Source organism: Sander vitreus, chromosome 15, assembly GCF_031162955.1.
Source record: "Sander vitreus isolate 19-12246 chromosome 15, sanVit1, whole genome shotgun sequence".
Taxonomy (NCBI): Eukaryota; Metazoa; Chordata; class Actinopteri; order Perciformes; family Percidae; genus Sander; species Sander vitreus.
The window spans coordinates 21,852,377-21,873,711 of NC_135869.1; the positions used below are offsets into that span (position 1 = coordinate 21,852,377).

The 21,335-nt window shown below is 37.9% G+C and overlaps 2 long non-coding RNA genes, 1 pseudogene and 2 gene segments (V, D, J or C); all 5 read right to left on the bottom strand.

Annotated features, from left to right (window-relative positions):
* Window positions 1-1,248: 1,248 nt before the first annotated feature.
* On the bottom strand, window positions 1,249-4,097 carry LOC144530063 (immunoglobulin heavy variable 3-30-3 pseudogene; annotated as a pseudogene).
* Window positions 4,098-4,604: 507 nt separating this feature from the next.
* Window positions 4,605-5,120, bottom strand: LOC144529878 (Ig heavy chain V region 5A-like). The segment is given in 2 exon segments: window positions 4,605-4,929; window positions 5,018-5,120. Coding segments are annotated over 2 exon segments (345 nt in total).
* Window positions 5,121-6,132: 1,012 nt separating this feature from the next.
* On the bottom strand, window positions 6,133-17,158 carry LOC144529742 (uncharacterized). The gene is made up of 2 exons (XR_013503047.1): window positions 17,084-17,158; window positions 6,133-6,260 (listed from the first exon to the last, which is right to left on the bottom strand). It is a non-coding gene; the product is annotated as an uncharacterized LOC144529742 (long non-coding RNA).
* Window positions 17,159-19,259: 2,101 nt separating this feature from the next.
* Window positions 19,260-19,758, bottom strand: LOC144529879 (immunoglobulin heavy variable 4-38-2-like). The segment is given in 2 exon segments: window positions 19,260-19,579; window positions 19,677-19,758. Coding segments are annotated over 2 exon segments (348 nt in total).
* A 303-nt stretch (window positions 19,759-20,061) lies between these two features.
* On the bottom strand, window positions 20,062-20,628 carry LOC144530032 (uncharacterized). The gene is made up of 2 exons (XR_013503077.1): window positions 20,465-20,628; window positions 20,062-20,369 (listed from the first exon to the last, which is right to left on the bottom strand). It is a non-coding gene; the product is annotated as an uncharacterized LOC144530032 (long non-coding RNA).
* Window positions 20,629-21,335: the final 707 nt, after the last annotated feature.

A 21,335-nucleotide genomic window follows, 5' to 3' on the forward strand; every position in this document is an offset into this window, starting at 1 on the left:
ACTGGCCCTGAGCAGCTGGAAGAGACAGAGTTTACATTACAGGGAGCCAGCCGACATCCAAAGCTCATTTTCTCCTCCTTCGCTCAACACCGACTTCACTCACCTGAAATGAGAGCCAAGAGGAGGACACTTTGTACAACTGTCATGGTGGGAACTTGTCTCAGTCTGCAACTGCAGAGGCTGGTATGGGGATTATATATTGTGTTGACAGAATGGGTGGGGATTATGCATCAGTGTGTGAATTTACATTTTAGCATTAGGAGATACAGTTTTCTGTCAGAAAAGGAGGAGTGCTGGACTCTGACAGAGAGAGAGAGAGAGAGAGAGAGAGAGAGAGAGAGAGAGAGGTTTTCGAAACAGACTGAGATACTTTAAAGATGTTGTTCATTGTTTCTCTTATTTTCAGTGTGTTTGGACAGTTTTTCAACTGTGTGCATGTCTAAGAGGGTAAGATTGTGTGGTGTGTAGTTCAAAGTACAAGCTGTAGTGTCAGTCTAAGATGTTAATTTAAAAGGTTATTGTTCACCTAAGTGAGGGGGAGTACTGCTAATAGAGAAAACAATGTGACAAAGGAATACATAGTTTTTCCTCCAAGAGCCAAGGAAGTAAAAGTTTGCATTATTGCAGTATTACTACAGTATCCATTCAGCTTCCAACCCAATGGTTTACATACACAAGAATAAACAGCAGCTCCTTCAGTCTTCCAGCTGTTTATATTGAAATTGATTTGAAATGATGAAATGGAGAACTATACAACTAAATGAATACATGAAGAATCAGTCACTGCTGGTCCAGCACCTAAATGTTCTATTTCTGTTGGGGTGAAGTAAGCTCTCAAAGGGTCTGAGTATAAAGTTGTAGTTTTGAGTGGCAGTCAGTCAAAATCAAAGAGATAAGCAGAACTAAGTGTTTCCATATAGAGGACAGAGAAACTTGAGACTGACGCCTTCTAGGGTTTTTATGAAAGAAAATGTAACATTATTTGTCACTCCCACTTTAGTACATGACACATGGCTATGTGTATGTAGTATTTATTTTATTCATACCTGGACAAGGATTGTTTTGCTGTCTTTGGCTCTTTTGTAAGGAAGTGATAATTGGTTAATAATGTCAGGTCTTTTTCAGGGCACATTTTCATGTTTTTATTAAAAACAACAAAAGCTAAAAACAAATATTTTTTTTCGAAGAATATATCTATAAGAAGGGGATCTACAGTATTTTGTACAGCTGTTCAACCAACTCCAGTCACTATGGGTGTCGAGCACAATAATAAACAGCAGAATCTTCAGTCTTCAGACTGTTCATCTGCAGATACAGCTGCTCTCTGCTGTTGTCTCTGGAGATGGTAAACCGGCCTTTGACTGACTGAGAGTAGTAGATTCTAGCACTGTCATATTCGATAGTTGCTACCCATTCCGGTCCTTTTCCAGGAGCCTGTCTGACCCAGGCCATCCAAGAGCTACCAAAGTCCAACCCAGAGGCTGTACAGGTCAATCTGTGGGATTCTCCAGGTCTTTTAACCACTGGTTCAGATTCTATTAGAGTCTGACCATCAACACCTGTCAAGACAAAATGAAAATGTGAAATATGTCAGTGATAGAAATAAAAACTGTGTCAAATAAATATCAACGAAAATCTTCACCTGCCGAGCAGAGAGTTAAAAGCAGCAGTCCTGTCCTATAGTCCATCATGTTAAACTGTGTGTCCACTGTTCTCTGTCCTCCTCTCTGCACTCAGATAAGTAGAGGTGGAAGATATCTGAGTGGAAGATATCTGAGTTTTGCATCGACTCCTCCTCACAGGGAGGAAACATCTGGACTGGAGATATTTAATGAAACTGGGAAATTCATGTGCAAGAGTCTTAATTAATGTAAAATGTTTATCAGTATTAACAATATAGCCACATGTATTCTAACAATACACAAATTACATCTGTTTTTCTCAAGGTTTATTCAAATTTGTTAAATTATGTTTAATCTTGGTATCAAGGCTCTGTTTCTCATTGGTCTCTGTGATCAGAATGGGCAGCACCATTCACAATAATATAAATAATCTGTTTCATTCTGATCACCAACATCTAGTATCATTTATGACAACTGCTTTGTATTGATCTCACTGTGTCATACTATTATACCATTCATGGTTAGTACTTATGAATAAGACATTGGCAATTTAGATAATGGTTTGACAATTGAAATAACTATGTCTATTACTGTAGAGCAGTGGTTCCCAACCTTTTTTCCTTGGCGCCCCCCCTACTTATGTCTAAGAAAAGCTGAGTCCCCCCCCCCCCTCAGTTTCTCTCCTTGCTGTAACAGTGAGCTGGTGATGAAACCATTAGTGGTCTGAGGGCTCCTCCTCTGGTGGCTTCATGTTACAAGTGTTCAGGCTCTGAGGGGTTTTTGTTCAGGTCTACTGATGAGTCACTGGGAGAGTCTTAATTCGATACTGAACTTGTTCTTCAGTGAATCGTTGTAGTTTGGTGGATACAACACCACCATGTACAATCACTCCAGTCCTTTCTCTGCATGCTGTCTGATCCAAGCTGTGTAGTAGCTGCTACCTGCATTTATTTTTTCATATATTTGGTTACTGACTGTATTTGCCGCAAACATAAATACATTGACAGCAGCCAGAATCATGTGAATAGTAATATATTTCGCAGCTTTTAATAAAAAAGTCCTTTAATCAGTTTCAGTGTTTGCAGATGTTTAAAGAAACAGACATACAGAGAAACTTGGAGCCTTTTCGAGGAAAACAGCTGCTCAGGAACTGAAACGTGACAAAATGCAAAAAACTAAATTCAATTCAATTCAATTCAGTTTTATTTATAGTATCAAATCATAACAAGAGTTATCTCGAGACACTTTACAGATAGAGTAGGACATGAATTAATTAATGTCGTACTTCAGTAATGTACAAGGATTAATAGTATCTCATGCATGACTTAATGCAGGAACAATGCGTTAATTAATGCATCAATTAAGGTATTTGAATCATGAAGATTTCTGATTTATTAATGATGTTCATATCTTCTTCAAAGAACTGACCAGTCACAGCAGTGTACATTTATTCAGAAACCTTGTAGTGTTATAATCATGGTTAAATAAAAAAGCATCATCCATTGATTCATCATGTTTGTGGCCCTTCAAATAAAATGGTCCATCTTTAACATTGACATATAAGATATGATTAATGGTGACATTAAATTAAATGTATTAAGAATTTAAGGAGTGGGTTGGCAAAATAATACTGAGGTCACTACATTGACACAAAATACACTATACTGCAGATGCATTTTTATGGTTACTGTATTCACAACAATATAAGGCACTTAAACAGTAATGCCTGAGAACAATGCTCGCCCAGGTAGGATATTTATGAATTTTACTTTACTTGACAATATTTTTTATTTGACGTGTCACAAAGATTTCCAGTCCAATTGTTATAAAGTGTTACCGTTCTATCATTTAACCATCAATAAAGGCCATTTGTATGGTACATGTTAATAAGTTGAACTGAAGAATTAATGTTTACATTACATTTGACGCTTTTATCCATAGCGATCTCATGTAAATTTGTGTTTGAGTCACATGCTGGTTGCTGGGTATTTGTGCAGGTCTGTTGGTGGTTTATATCACTGTGTAGCTTACACGCACACAGTAATACACAGCTGTGTCCTCAGGCTGCAGATTCTTTCCTGTTAATGTCACCGAGCTAGTAGACGTGTGTGTGTGGTAAAGGAACTTGTTCTTCAGAGCATTATTTTGGTAAAAGTCTCCTCCACCCCACCGATGGGAAATCCAGTCCATTGGTTTTCCTTCACTCTGTCTGATCCAACCTGTTGCATAGCTGTCATCAGTCAAAGAATAACCAGAGACCTGACAGCTGATGGTCAGAGACTGTCCAGGCTGCACAACCATTGAGTCTGTCTGGATGAGATCAATACTGTTCACACCTGTGGAAACACAAATCAACATTATCTCCATCATTCATCTGACTATTCAGTGTTTCTAATGTGTGTATTAGAGTGAATCCACTGAAAGCTCCTCACAGGATCCAGCAGCCAGCAGCAGTATCAGAGCTACAGAGAACATGGTGATGTTGAAGCTGAACTGATGTGAGCTCTTCTGTCTCTCACTGACACACACACACTTCACTTCTTTATGAGGTAACACACAAGGAGGCTGATTTACATACTGATGATAGTAAATCAGCTGACTAAAGTATATTTGAATAAATCAAAATGAAGATGAAATGTTCAGGTGTTCTCACATAAAGAAAAGGTGAAACCTGAATCTCTGTCAAACATATTAATGAAAAGTAAATAATTATATGATAGAAGAGAAACGATTTATTTAAATCACTAAATTTATTTCATCACTTGAAATGTTATATATAAAGTCAATGATGTATCACTGATTGTTATGTCAGAGTATTTAAATTGATTGATTGTACTGTTAATGTTACATTTAATTAAGAACATAATACTGTTTCTCTCCTTGCTGTAACAGTGAGCTGGTGTTGAAATCATTAGTGGTCTGAGGGCTCCTCCTCTGGTGGCTTCATGTTACAAGTGTTCAGGCTCTGAGGGGTTTTTGTTCAGGTCTACTGATGGTTTGTGTTACTGTGGCTCTCTGGCACAGTAATACACAGCAGTGTCTTCAGGCTGCACATTCTGTCCATTTAGAGTCACTGTGTTGCTGGAAGTCTCTAAGTCGATACTGAACTTGTTCTTCAGTGAATCTTTGTAGTATGAAGCTCCAGTATATTTCATTCCAATCCACTCCAGTCCTTTCCCTGCAGGCTGTCTGATCCAAGCTGTGTAGTAGCTGCTAACAGAATAAGAGACCTGACAGGTGATGGTCAGACGTTGACCTGGCTGCACAGTCACAGAGGCTGGCTGGGTCAAGTGTTCACACTTCACACCTGTTGAAAATAGAAAATGTTTTGTAACAAATGATAGTTATACTGCAAAAGAAGAACTGTTGACTTTAAGAAATCCAGAGAGACTCACATCCAGCTGCCAACAGCAGCAGCAGAGCTACAGAGAACATGGTTTATGTTGAAACTGACGTGCTGAACTCCACTGACAGCCTGATGTGATGTTTTTATAGCTGAGAAACAAGGAAGGTCACTGAGTTTGCATAAAATCAAACATATGAAGCATCAATGTTGGTCTAACTGGAGTCAATAGAAGAGTTTGTTCAGTGTTATTATATCTACAGAGTGACAAAATATGCGTGTCATTTTTGATTTCTTCATATCTAGGTACAGATAACTTTATTGCATTAAACTCTTTGTTCTCTATTGTCTCCACTTATTTTCTAGACTTTCATGTGTGGTAATACACAACAATAATTCCTTAATGATTATATTATTATTCTATCTTCAAACATTAAAAATCTCTTTTATATAAAATAGTTATCTCCATACACAATACCAGTAAATTCACTCTAAACAATAACGTTAAATGCTGTCATCTCTCATCTCCACTTTCAGCTGTTTTCTCTTAGAAATAATTTTAATAAATTTACAGTATGTGATGGAAATAGTGACATATTCTTATATACCTATTGATTTTATTACAGAGCAATATGAATCATTTCAGAGTTTGAGTATCAGTCAGTTAAGATCAATGAGAACAGCTGATCTGAGTTTCTCCTTTTAGTAACAGAGGAGAGAGAAACTAGACACTGACTGTCCTCTAGTGATTTTATAAAAGAAACAGTAACATTATTTTTCATTCTCATAGATTCCACATCATATCATTTACAGACAGTATTGTGTCTTACTGTGTGTAGAAATGTAAAGTATTTGTAGAAGTTTAATTTCAGCAACCAGATTGTTGGGCTGTCTTTGGACCTTTTATCAATGAGTGATCTTTATTGTGTTTTTAATGTGTTTTCAAGTATAATGCAGGGAGGACTGTTAATTTATAATATAGACATATATGAAAATAAAATTACAGAATATAAAACAATTTAACAACCTTTAAACAACAAAACTGTAATATAAAATGTTAAAATATATACTTTTAATGAAAAATATTTCAAACTTGTGCACTACCAGCCTGAAAGAATGAGTACTGTAGGATATTGTACAGCTGCTCAACCAACTCCAGTCACTGTGGGTCTCGAGCACAATAATAAACAGCAGAATCTTCAGTCTTCAGACTGTTCATCTGCAGATACAGCTGCTCTCTGCTGTTGTCTCTGGAGATGGTAAACCGGCCTTGGACTGACTGAGAGTAGTAGATGCTAGCACTGTCATATCTGATAGAGGCAACCCACTCCAGTCCTTTTCCAGGAGCCTGTCTGATCCAGGCCATATAGTAGCTACTGAATGACAATCCAGATGTTGTACAGGTCAATCTGTGGGATTCTCCAGGTCTTTTAATCGCTGGTTCAGATTCTGTCAGAGTCTGACCATCAACACCTAAAGATATAAAAAAACATCACATGAATTTAGTTGTTACACAATTCAAAACTATGTTTAATCAAGATCAGTGAAAATCTTCACCTGCCCAGCAGAGAGTTAAAAGCAGCAGTCCTGTCCTATAGTCCATCATGTTAAACTGTGTGTCCACTGTTCTCTGTCCTCCTCTCTGCACTCAGATAAGTAGAGGTGGAAGATATCTGAGTTTTGCATCGACTCCTCCTCACAGGGAGGAAACATCTGGACTGGAGATATTTAATGAAACTGAGTCAGAGTCAACCCTCCAAGTCAGCTGTTTTGACCTTTGTCTGATGATGTTTTAATTTGTGTAAAATGTTTCAGTATTAACACCACAACCAAATGTATTCTAATAATATACAAATGACATCTGACACATTAAGATACAAGGGTTTTTCAAATGTGTTAAATCATAATTAATCTTGTTATCAAGGCTCTGTTTCTCATTAGTCATTTTGAGAACAATAGGCAGCACATGAAGTATTTACAATCATTTACAATTTCATTCTGATCAACATCTACTATCATTTTTTACAATTACGTTATTGTCATTTCACCATTTTATACTATTATAACTTTTTTGTTTGTACTTGACTTTGGCAACTTATTACAGTAGATAATGCTTTGACGAATAAAGAAACTCTGTCTCAGTGATGTAACATCATAAAGAGAATACATATTTACTCATAAGTATAAAGTAAATTATATAGAAATATAATGTAAACATATCAAAGTGCTTTGTAAAGGGGGGTGACTCGAATGTCATTAATATCACATTGCTGTATGTTGTCTGTGGAGGTTTTTGTGCAGCTGCTCCACTGTCTTCAGTCACTGTGTCTATCGAGTACAGAAGTAAACAGCAGAATCTGCTGCTGTCAGGCTCTGGACCTCGAGGTACTGAGCGCTGCTGGGAACATCTTGAGTAAAACTGAAGCGGCTCTGAAAAGAACTGGCATAGCTCGGAGTGTTGCTATGTGGGTTAATCCTCCCAATCCACTCCAGAGCTTCTCCTGGTCTCTGTCGTATCCAGTGAATATAGTTGCTTGTCATGCTAACCAGAAGTGATACATGACATCTTCACTGTCTCTCCAGGTCTTTTCACCTGAGAGGGAGACTGGTCCAGTTTGATCTCACTCCAAACTCCTGTAAGGAAAGAAATGATCGTCATCCATCACTCTTGAAAATATTAAGCATTTAAAAAAACAAATTATTTCCTTACCATTAATAGCAACTACAAAAAATAAAGCCCAGACAATCATATTTCCCATTACTCTCTACAATGAACTGATGTCTGATCAAAGTCTTTCTGATATGTATGAAACTGTCAGTAGTTCTGCCTCAAATGATTCTACAGTTGCTGTTGGTGTGTTTATAAAGAAGGAAGAGTTTGCATAGACCTCCCTCTAAAGGTTTAAAAGGGAACATCATAGATGTACTTTACCTGCTGCTTGATGTGTGATTATTTTAATAACAGAACAATTAAGACAAAATGACGAAAAGAAACATTGAAGGCCTGCAAACAACGTATTTTACTGTAAACATCCTGCATACAATACATACAAAATATATAAATTACACATACAGGCAGAGCTTTACAGTGCGAGTATTTCACTCACATTTGCCGCTAAAAATAAATGTGATCCAGAGATATCATTTACGAGCAGTGTGAGAGTAACTATTATGACTAAAAAAACTAAAAAAGTCCCACAATTCCACAAGCCGCAATGTCCAATCACAGCTTTTGTGATTGGACATTTGTGATTGATTTTCTGTAGTAAAACATCAAAGAGAAGATCAGATGGGGGATCCGGGAACCAAATCTCATCAAATGGGGGTCAGTGGTCTAATTTGTGTCAGTGTAGGGGTCCTTAATGTGAAAAGTTTGGGAACCACTGCAATAAGCCATAAGTTAATGTTATACATGCAGACGTCACTTAAACTGAAGCCCATTCATTTTATTTGGATTGAGTGAAGAAAAAAAACTGTACATGTTTTTAAATAAACTTAAATAAACCTTAAGAAATACAAAAACCTTATATTCTTTTTTTTTAAGATGTTCCAACATTTCAGCTGTTCAATGTGTCACAAACTCTGTTACTTGAAAAATTTTCACGCATGCTCCTAATATTATTTTTTCATATTCCACTTCATGACAGAAAATTGTCTTTTCGCAGTGTACATCTTTTCAAAGCATTAGTCCCCAGAAAAAGAGGAATATATCTTTAAAAGGATGTATTTATTTATCATGACATCCTCCTCTCCTCAGATTCTGGTCTTTTAAAAAAGCATGATGGACTCTTCAGAAGAGGTAATTATCTTTGCTTGATTTTCTGCACGCAAAAGTCACCGGACGACACTAGTATCTGAACATAGCCATACGGAGAAATACAGAGAGAGTTTAGTGGAGCTGATAGTCTTAATTAGCTTTGTATCAACTCATTTTGGCAATGGCTTGAATGTGACGGACGTTTACTAATATAAAAAAGTTACGCACTAAAGCTTTAACATGCTTATTTCAGACAACATCTCTCCAGAAAAAAATGATTTATGTTTACCAATGATTTTTAGTACTGACTACTTAGTCTATATCCTCGAATTTCCACTTCCGGGATTGCTCCGTTGCCGTCGACGGATTTCAGTCATTTAGGCCAGATATCCACTGCCTTGAGATTTCCTTTCGTTGGCATTTTAAACTCCAGTTGATTTCTGAGGGCTATGGTTAACCTTTTCTCAGATCTCTGCAAGGTAAATCCAGACAGCTAGCTTGACTATCTGTCCAATCTTGTCTTCTATTGTACGACTAAAACAACTTTAGAACGTACAAGTTCAACCAAAACAAGTTCCAGGCCGTTATTTTGCAGAGGCGCCGTTGCTCCATACAGCGCTTAGCGCCGCCCATGACTATTGTGATTGGTTTAAAGAAATGCCAATAAACCAGAGCATGTTTTTCTCCCATCCCGGAATGCTGTGTGGACTAGCCAGACCCTCCTCCACAGCACTGCGGTGGAAGAAGGTCTAGCAAAGCGAGACTACTGACTACTACAGTAATGTAAACTTGATTTGTCTACTGCATCAACTTACCGCTGTGTGTTAATACAACTTGACCTGTTAAGTTTCACCTTGTGTAAAAACTTAGATGGTTTAAGGCAACGGGTTTCAATGCGACTTTATAGTACAGTCAACTAATTCAGGATAGCAGTGTACAACCCCGCAGTGTACAAGTCCGTAACAGACTTTGAGAACTCAGCTGCTCGTGATTTACATTGTTTTCCCTTTACTCACAAATCCTCTAGATGACCAGGCCCCCTCTTAGCTCACCAACCTTCTTCATCTCCACACTCATTCCCACTGATTCTGATAATAAGTGTGTGTTGTTGTTTTTTACAGTAAGTTACACAAAAAAATAGGTAGTTAATTAGTTACTGTTTTTGAAAGAGTAACGAATGATTAGTTACTGTTTCACAGAAGGGTAGTTACTGTTTCTCAGAAGGATAGTTACTGTTTTTTTTCAGAAGGGTAGTTACTGTTTTTCAGAAGGGTAGTTACTGTTTTTTGAAAGGGTAGTTACTGTTTTATGAAAGGGTAATGAATGATTAGTTACTGTTTCTCAGAAGGGTAGTTACTGTTTTTTGAAAGGATAACGAATGATTAGTTACTGTTTTTCAGAAGGGTAGTTACTGTTTTTCAGAAGGGTAGTTACGGTTTTTCAGAAGGGTAGTTACTGTTTTTTGAAAGGGTAACGAATGATTTGTTACTGTTTTTCAGAAGGGTAGTTACTGTTTTTCAGAAGGGTAGTTACTGTTTTTCAGAAGGGTAGTTACTCTTTCAAAAAACAGTAACTACCCTTCTGAAAAACAGTTGGGTGTTGGGTTAGCTGCCTGCCAACAGCTCATAGCTATAACTTTGTGCAAACTGCATTCATGTCAGAAGGCAGACAATTACGACAACCTGTTCTAAAGCTGTCTCTCCCTTTCTCTCTCTGTATTATTATACTGAAGCTCTGATAATAGGAACTTGCAGTCAGCGCATTTTTAATCCAGATGAGGGAATGGTTTCAGATGCAATTTTAGCTACTCTTGTCATCAAATCATCAGCTACCAAAATGTTTGCTAATGCAATAGCCAAGCTAACATGTATGTTACTAGTTAGCTAGATGGTGGATTGCCCAATACATACACGCTCGAATCACTTCTCTATTCTGAAATTATTAGACTAAAACATTACAAAATCAGCCAAATTAAGAGTTAAAAGAATTAAAAGTAATACTTACTCTGTTATGAGCTCGTTTTCGGTACATGGAATTTCTGCTAGTGCTAGCACTTGGTCCTCCAGCCCTGCCCGCGCCAGATTCAGGTAAAAGCTTTGATAGTGGTGAACTTGAGTGCACCGAAGGAACAGCATCGGTAATCAGCCTCACATGGTCCTTACTCCAAAATCCCATCCGAGACTCCAACAACTCTCCAGGTCTATAACTCTCCGGAGTGAAATGAGCGCCACAAACGACCGAGTGTGTGGTGACAGACACGGCAGTGAAGTCTGCTCTCTTCACCTGCACAAAACGCATCCAAAAACGAAAAACCTTGCTTTTCCTACAAGGAAAATGATGGACACGATTTCCTGACAGGCTGGAATTTGTGCAACCAGCACAAACACAATAATTTACCATTATGACTTGACTCTAAAATTCAATCTAAAACTTTCTCTATATCTCGCTCTGTCTCTCACCACTGCTCTAGCTAACTACATCCAGAGAGAGAGAGCAGAGTGAGAGCAGAGCGGGAGCGCAAGCTCTTGTTTGCCTCTGCCTACGTCATATGACACGTTGCTAGCGGGAAAGGCGTATTTCAGAGCCTAGCTTAAAATGGGCACCCTTTCATCAAAATTTCCACTTTAGGGTTTGTGTAACATAGCAATTTCTACTTATGTGTTTTTAAAAGACCTCTACAGACAACATTAAGTATTAATTCAGTTATGAATTCAATCTGCACATTGCTCTTTAAGATTAGTGAAAATCTTGACCTGCCCAGTATATAGTTAAAAGCAGCAGTCCTGTCCTATAGGCTGGAATGTGTGCACAATAACACAAACACAATAATTTACCCTTATGACTTGACTTCTCTAAAATTCAATCTAAAACTTTCTCTATATCTCGCTCTGTCTCTCACCACTGCTCTAGCTAACTACATCCAGAGAGAGAGAGAAGAGTGAGAGGGGAGCGGGAGCGCAAGCTCTTGTTTGCCTCTGCCTACGTCATATGACTTTGACTGGCCACTAACATGCTTTGTTTGTTTTCTCAAAGAGGGACCAGTCACTGTTTTCTTTTTACCATTTAGTTTCTTTTGTTTATTTGCCTTGGTTGATTAATTTTGTGATTGCCTTTACAAGTGGTCTGTAGAGAGATATTGTTGATGGAAGTTTTAACATAGGTAGCTCTCCTTGATTTGTGTATATTCACAGCTTGATCCATTTGCATGCTTGTTTGTTTTCCTTGTCTCTCTCTCTACCAAAGAGACTGGATGACCACTCTCGGTTCCTTAGCGTAACGAGGAGTGAACCCTCTTGTCAGTCGCATGGTCTTTGTGTGGGGAGGCGGGACTCCTGGCGGAGAGAGAGAGACAGAGAAAACGCTAGTTATTGGAGCAGGGTTTCCCGAAGCACTTTGCAGTTAAGGCACCGTCAATTTGTTTTTAAAAAAAGTATATGAGCGATATCCGCCGTGTTACTCGGCGTCCTGTTTTCTCCCTTTCATTCCAAAGCACACAGTTGACAACCTGCAGGTGGAGGCGGTGGAGACAGGCTCGGACAAACATGCCGCTGTGGACTTGTCAGTCTCGCAAGCAGTTTCAGGAAAGTGGCTGCATGTGTCCGACAATATACAGAACATTAACCAGTACAAGCCTACAGCTGTCCGCGGACACTAAGTGCAGAAAGTGTGTCAGAGGCTCCCAGACGGTGAACTGAGACTCCGTTACCTGCTTGTCGGTCAACGGTTAGTTATTTAATTTCATTGTGCTTTCTTTTGGAAGGCTGGCTGCCAAAAATCGCAACTTACTAGCTAATTAATTAGCCTGAGGTAAACAATCGCTATCAGTAAACAGAAGTGATGTGGTGGCTGGTGTCTGGTGTGTGCACCAGTTTTTGTGTGCGCGCCAGTGTTTGTTTGTTTGTTTGTTTGCGAAGCTCCGACCTGCAGACAGCAGAGGAGCAGAAGAAAGTAGCTGCACCTTCGCCAAAGACTGAAAAACAGAACAATTTTGATACAAACATTTACTCGCCATGTGGCAGACAGCCATATAGATAGATATAATTTATTAATTATATATTATTTAAATTTAATATTTAGTGTTTAATAAATAATTGTTAAATGTAGTACAGAGTCTGTAGTCTGTTGCACAAACACTCGACGAATGCTGCAAACATTTGACAGCCAGTACGAATTGCCTGGGAGAACATACGTGTCACAAATGGCAATTCCACAACAGTGCAACAGCGTGAAAGACGACATGCTAAAGGAGATCAAAGACACATTGTGGATATTAGGAAAAGGTGTACCTGCATTATTATGCCACTATCATTATATTAGATGAAAATGGTCTCAGATTGACAATATTATCGTTTATCGCAATCATTTCTGGGACAATTTATCGTCCAGCAAAATGTGTTATCGTGACAGGCCTAGTGGTGTGTGCGTGCTGACCCGACCTTCCTACTTTGAGGAGAGTAAGACCAAATGTATCTGCCACCTAATTTATTATTTTATTACTCTGCCCTTGCTATTTTAATTGGAATTCTTTTAATCTTTTTGTTATAAAACCAAATGTATTTTTGTACAATATTTGCCTCATGTTAATTGTTCCTGTTCGGGAGGAACTAGAGTTGGTCACACGACACACTAATTAACATTAAGGGTTTAAAGGGTTCCTCCTGACCCTCAATAGGAGGTGGCGATGTCAGGTCTGAAAGGTTTTATGTGCTCTGGCACTACACTAGGAAGTGTCCATATTAGGTTGTACATTTTAAATGTTATTTTAAAATGAGTAACTAGGTTATCAACTTTACCAAAACAATAATTTAAGCATCATTTATGTCATCTGATAGATTGAAGCAGTGGTGCCCAGCACACATGGATGTGGCATTGTGATGGTTTATGGTCATTTCATGGCAGAAAAGTTTGTAACAGATTATCATTAGGAGGAGAACATCAATATCTGGAGCATTATGGGCTGAAAACAATTAAATAAAAACAATCTGCTTTTCTTCCCTGTCTTTTGTTCCTGTATATGGACGTCACTGGGATAACTGTTAAAGCCAGTCCTTGTCTGCCCTCTAGAGTTTTAAAACAGGAATGGTAGCTACTTTTAAACAGAGAAAGATTACTCACTTGTGACACCCAAAAAAATGTTTGTTACTGAAGCTCTGTACTTGTTCCCTGCTTACCTTCCTTCCACCCATTGCATGCTGGGATACTCTCAAGCACCAACATGACAGTAAACAAAAGCACGAGATGCATTATTGTAACTGATGTTTAGAGGACTAGAATTACTAAAAATATTTAGAATAAAATAAAAGAATGTTTTTTTACCTTTTAGATATTTGAAAACAAAACAAATGGCATTTTATTCTTATGTATTTCCATTTATGTCAGTTTTCGACAACAATCATTCCACCCATCATTTCTATGTGATTTTCATGATTTTGCACCTTATGAAGGAATGAATTCTGAAGCATCTAAAGGTGTGAACATTTACTATCAACTTGTAAAAGTTAACCTTCAAAGATTAAGAATGTGAGACAGTTGTGCTCTATAAGTCCAGTAACAATGAGTACTGTAGGATTGTGTACAGCTGCTCAAACAACTCCAGTCTCTCTGGCTCTCGAGCACAATAATAAACAGCAACTTTAGTCTTCAGACTTTTCCGATCCAGCTTCTTTCATAATGAGAAGAGTTTTTGATAAGATCTGCATACAGACATACATTATTAAAATGTATATTTTAAAAATGATTATTTGTTAAATATCTACATGCTTCGTTTTTATGGCTGGAAAATGATTTAATTCCAGGATGTTGTGTAAATTTGGTATGAATAAGAAAATCTCAAAAAACTTGTGTACAATCTGAAAATCATGTGTAAGCTTTTTAATTTTAAATGTTACCAAAATGTTGATTTTTGCATGATCTTCATGCATGCACGTATGAAGTGGACACAGTTTCACTGCACTAATACATTGAACTTGTCGACAGTATGGCAAGAAAACAGTAATACTGAGTCAACTGAATGTTCCCAGTGGTGATTGTAAATAGAGGAAGTAGTTTTTGTATGACTCTCCTATTATCGTCTCTCACTGTGTCCGTCGGGCACAGTAATACACTGCTGTGTCCTCGGTCTTCAGACTGTTCATCTGAAGATAGACTTTACTGCTGGAGTCATCTCTGGAGATGGTGAATCTCCCCTGGACTGACTGGGAGTAATAGATAGGAGTACTAGCTGTGCCTATATAAGCGATCCACTCCAGTCCTTTTTCCAGGAGCCTGTCTAACCCAGCTCATAGGGTAGCTGCTGAGTGTGAATCCAGATGTTGTACAGGTCAATCTGTGGGATTCTCCAGGTCTTTTAATCGCTGGTTCAGATTCTGTCAGAGTCTGACCATCAACACCTGTCAAGAGGATAAAAAACATCAAGTGAAATAAGCTAATGACATAAATAAAAGCTATGTTAAATTAAGATCAGTGAAAATCTTCACCTGCCCAGCAGAGAGTTAAAAGCAGCAGTCCTGTCCTATAGTCCATCATGTTAAACTGTGTGTCCACTGTTCTCTGTCCTCCTCTCTGCACTCAGATAAGTAGAGGTGAAGATATCTGAGTTTTGCATTGACTCCTCCTTTTTTGACTTTCTCCTAACTGTATTTTGTGTTTTAGCAAATCATCTCACTGTATCTCTTACCATTTTGACTTTGTTTCACATGTTTAACCTGATGTTACTAATCCTTTTTTTTTCTTCTTTTTCTTTTTTTTTTTTTACAAGTCACTTTGTAACATTTGCATATGTTTCTTTACTCTTATTATATTTTCTCCAATTGTAAATAATAGTTACTGTTTAAAAATAAAAGTTATTAATAATATTATCATTTAAAAATTGGTTTAACGTCATAAACACCTTGTCGGCTTGAGATAGATAAATAACATCTCATCTCATTTTACTTGTGAATGAAGCTTGCAAAATTAGTACATTGAGTTATTAGTATAACTCAGAGCACAAAATTCCACTTCTGAAGAAAATTCAGCTGCATTCATTTCATTAGTTAAAAAAGTGTAATGTTAAACAATTTCTAAAAGTGTAATTCAGTCTGTCTTGTGGGAGTACAGACAATGATGTATCAGTGATTGAAACCTCCAAGTATTTAAACTAGGGCTGTCAAAATTAATTTGTCACTGCTTAAAGTTTAAAGTCACTGTGTTCCTCTAAGTTGATACTGATCTTGTTCTTCATTGAATATTTGAAGTATGTGATGGATGCAACACCACATGTGCAATCCACCTCCTTTCCCTGCAGGCTGTCTGATCCAAGTTGTGTTGTAGCTGCTAAAAGAATAAGAGACCTGCATTTATTTTTTCATATATTTGCTTATTGACTGTATCTGGTGCAAACATAAATACATTGACAGCAGCCAGAATCATGTGAATAGTAATATATTTTGCAGGTTTTAATAAAAGACTTGTAATGGTTTCAGTGTTTGCAGATGTTTAAAGAAACAGACATACGGAGAAACTTGAAGCCTTTTAGAGGAAAACAGCTGCTCAGGAACTGAAACGTGATAAAATACAAAAAACTAAATCCTTTAACAAAGATGAAAACTATTGTAGATCATCCATTAACAAGTTACTCTTCTGTAATAAACAACATATTTTACCTTCATATGTGTGTGGTTATTTCAGAAATAAAATCATATATCAAATATCATGCAGCATGATTTTTACTTGTTTTTATTCAGAGTTCTTAAAAGCCAGTCATACAACAATCATACTCAAATGTCTGTGTTGTCTCATTTTGAATGACTTGACCTGAGGACATTAGTCATGTGAGACAGTGCAGAGTTTATCAGCCCAGGGAGGACGAGGAAAGACAAGAAATGTTTCTTACTGCAGGAGATGAAGTAGTTTAATTTAAGAAACCAGATCATTGTGATGTTTTTGGCACTTTTACCAACAAGTGATCTTTATTGTGTTTTTGTGTGTTTAATGTTGAGTAATAATATTTCTCAGGAAAGCAGGACGTTATATAATGAAGAGACGAAGGGTCATTTATTATCTAAAAATGATATCTAATGTAAAATTCAGGGGGGAAAAAATTTGAAAAAGTAGTAATATTACATATATAATGTATAAAATGTATGATATAAAGATTACATTCATATATCATCTTCATTATTTGGCTTCATCAGCACAGTAAGAATACTGCAGGATTTTTGTACAGCTGCTCAACCAACTCCAGTCACTGTGGGTGTCGAGCACAATAATAAACAGCAGAATCTTCAGTCTTCAGACTGTTCATCTGCAGATACAGCTGCTGTCTGCTGTCGTCTCTGGAGATGGTAAACCGGCTCTGAACTGACTGAGAGTAGTAGATGCTAAGCACTACTGTAGATACTCGCAACCCACTCCAGTCCTTTTCCAGGAGCCTGTCTGACCCAGGCCATATAGTAGCCGCTGATTGTTAATCCAGATGCTGTACAGGTCAATCTGTGGGATTCTCCAGGTCTTTTAACCGCTGGTTCAGATTCTGTCAGAGTCTGACCATCAACACCTGTCAAGATATAAAAAAACATCACATGAATTTAGTTGTTACACAATTCAAAACTATGTTTAATCAAGATCAGTGGAAAATCTTCACCTGCCCAGCAGAGAGTTAAAAGCAGCAGTCCTGTCCTATAGTCCATCATGTTTAAACTGTGTGTCCACTGTTCTCTGTCCTCCTCTCTGCACTCAGATAAGTAGAGGTGGAAGATATCTGAGTTTTGCATCGACTCCTCCTCACAGGGAGGAAACATCTGGACTGGAGATATTTAATGAAACTGGATCAGAGTCAACCCTCCAAGTCAGCTGTTTTGACCTTTGTCTAATGTTTCAGTATTAACACCACAACCAAATGTATTCGAATAATACACAAATGAACTTTGACACATTAAAATACAAAGTTTTTTTCAAATATGATCAATCATTATCAAGGCTCTGTTTCTCATTAGTCATTTTGCGAACAATAGGCAGCACATGAAATATTTACAATCATATACATTTTCATTCTGATCAACATCTAATATCATTTTTGACAATTACATTATTGTCATTTCACCATTTTGTATTATTATAACATTATGGTTTGTACTTGACTTTGGCAACTTATTATAGTAGATAATGCTTTGACGAATGAAGAAACTATGTGTCATACTCTAAGTGATGTAACATCATGAACTAAATAAATATTTACTCATAAGTATAAAGTAAAATATATAGAAATATAATGTAGATATATCAAAGTACTTTGTGGGGGGGGGGGGTACTCAGATGTCATTAATATCACATTGCTGTATGTTGTCTGTGGAGGTTTTTGTGCAGCTGCTCCACTGTCTTCAGTCACTGTGTCTTCTCGAGCACAGAAGTAAACAGCAGAATCTGCTGCTGTCAGGCTCTGGACCTCGAGGTACTGAGTGCTGCTGGGAACATCTTCAGTCATGATGAAACGGCTTTTAAAGGAGCTGGCATATCTAGCAGAGTTAGAACCTGTATCCATCCTTCCAATCCGCTCTAGAGCTTCTCATATCCAGTGAACATAATAGCTTGTCATGCTATAACCAGATATGATACATGACATCTTCACTGTCTCTCCAGGTCTTTTCACCTCAGAGGAAGACTGGTCCAGTTTGATCTCACTCCAAACTCCTGTAAGGAAAGAAATTGTGATAATCATCCATCACAGAGGTTAAATAGTTACACTAGAGTGTCTTCAGTGTGTTGCATAGCTGTTATCAGTCAAAGAATAGCCAGAAACCTGACAGCTGATGATCAGAGACTGTCCAGGCTGCACAACCATTGAGTCTGTCTGGATGAGATCAATTCTGTTCACACCTGTGGAAACACAAATCAACATTATCTCCATCATTCATCTGACTATTCAGTGTTTCTAATGTGTGTATTAGTGTGAATCCACTGAAAGCTCCTCACAGGATTCAGCAGCCAGCAGCAGTATCAGAGCTACAGAGAACATGGTGATGTTGAAGCTGAACTGATGTGAGCTCTTCTTTCTCTCACTGACACACACACACTTCACTTCTTTATGAGGTAACACACAAGGAGGCTGATTTACATACTGATGATAGTAAGATAGTAAGTATCAGCTGACTAAAGTATATTTGAATAAATCAAAATGAAGATTAAATGTTCAGGTGTTCTCACATGAAGAGAAGGTGAAACCTGAATCTCTGACAAACATCTGTTTGATTATTAATGAAAAGTAAATAATGATATGATAGAAGAGAAATGATTCATTTATACTGTAGTTAAATCACTGAATTTATTCCATCACTTGAAATGTTATGTATACATTCAATGATGTATCACTGATTGTTATGTCAGAGCATTTAAATTTATTGATTGTACTGTTAATGTTACATTTAATTAAGAACATAAGACTGTTTCTCTCCTTGCTGTAACAGTGAGCTGGTGTTGAAACCATTAGTGGTCTGAGGGCTCCTCCTCTGGTGGCTTCATGTTACAAGTGTTCAGGCTCTGAGGGGTTTTTGTTCAGGTCTACTGATGGTTTGTGTTACTGTAGCTTTCTGGCACGGCAATACACAGCAGTGTCTTCAGGCTGGACATTCTGTCCATTTAGAGTCACTGTGTTGCTGGAAGTCTCTAAGTCGATACTGAACTTGTTCTTCAGTGAATCTTTGTAGTATGAAGCTGCAGTATGTTTCATTCCAATCCACTCCAGTCCTTTCCCTGCAGGCTGTCTGATCCAAGCTGTGTAGTAGCTGCTAACAGAATAAGAGACCTGACAGGTGATGGTCAGACGTTGACCTGGCTGCACAGTCACAGAGGCTGGCTGGGTCAACTGTTCACACTTCACACCTGTGGAGGAAAACATGTTGAGTATTGAATCAGTGTAATAGCAGTGAACAGTGTGCTGTGATCATACTGTCAGTGTCTCTGCCTCAGTGAGACTCACAGGATCCAGCAGCCAGCAGCAGCAGCAGAGCTACAGAGAACATGGTTGCTATTGAAGGGGATCTGATGGGAGCTTCTCTTCTTCTGCTGCAACTGACAGCATGATATCAAGTCTTTATAGCAGACTGTGAGGAAGTTTACGTTGCATAGAGAAGGACACTGACAGGCTATAAAAGAAGGATGGACTGTCAATTCTGTATGAATGTATTGTAAATTCTGTTAAACTCAGATCAACAGAATATGTAATTTCTGCTTTAGGTACATATAGGGGAGCTGCAATAAAACCTTGAACAGTTTTATTGAGACTGCAGACTGAAAGTAAAGATTTGACTTGTTTTGACATGTTGAGTTTTTGTACAGCGTTGCTCCTTCCTGTGTCACTGTGGCTCTCGAGCACAATAATAAACAGCAGAATCTTCAGTCTTCAGACTGTTCATCTGCAGATACACCTGCTGTCTGCTGTTTTCTCTGGAGATGGTAAACCAGCCTTTGACTGACTGAGAGTAGTAGATGCTGCTACTGCCACTGCTGATAAGCGATCTATTCCAGTCCTTTTCCAGCAGCCTGTCTGATCCAAGCAATATCAATATTACCACCTATTATATTATCACAAAATATGTGCAGGTCAGTCTGTGGGATTCTCCAGGTCTTTTAACCACTGGTTCAGACTCAGGCAGTGTTTGACCCTCAGTACCTACAGACATTTAAACAGCTCATTAGTTTATTGTAATGCAGCCATGTTGTCTTTGTACCAGGAAGTTTGTCAGAAAAAACATCTATTGTTCTTACCTGCCCAGTTAAATGACAGGATGAGAAAAACAACCAAATAATCAGGTCTGATCATTGTTAAAGCCAGTTGTCTCTGTCCAGTCTACAGCGTGTATGTCAGTGATTTAGTGTCTGTCCTTCACTCTGCAACACATATGTAGAGATGGAAGAGGTCAGAGATTTGCATTGACTCCTCCTCCTCAAACAGAAACTCAACACATCTCTGGAAAAATATGATGATTTTTCATATCATTCTGTTTATCATATGTATATGATATTCAAATGATGAGGATTATTTCTCAAGTAATGCAACGATCACATTTATTTATACTCAAATTAGATGTATTTATATACTTTGCTCAGCAGCATTTGATGGCCATCCATATTCTGGATATATCATGCATAAATGTCCAAATATATTCTCAACACCTGCTGTTCAAAATCAAAAAAAGGAACATTATTACCATTTTTTTTTGTGGAAAAGCAAATATCAAATGTAACAGTAAAAAACAGGAAGTCACAAACCACAACATCAGCTGTTGCTTCTATTGTGGTAATGTATTTGTGTGTGTGTGTGTGTGTGTATGTGTGTGTTTAGAGATACTGTCATATTCTCCTTTGTGTCATCTGACGTCTTATCTTCTACTGCCACCTGTAGGTATTCTGAGATTGTAGGAAAATAAATTTGTATGAGGTTTTTGTCAAGCCTCTCTGCTTCCTTTAACCACTGTGTGTTTCGCACAGTAATACACAGCAGAGTCCTCTGGCTTTAAGTTGGACAGTCTCAGATACACCATGCTGTTGCTGTCATCTCTACTGATTTCTACACGGCCCCGCACACTGCTGGCATAAGTGTTACTGCTTGAATCAGAGAAGCCGCTCCCTATCCATT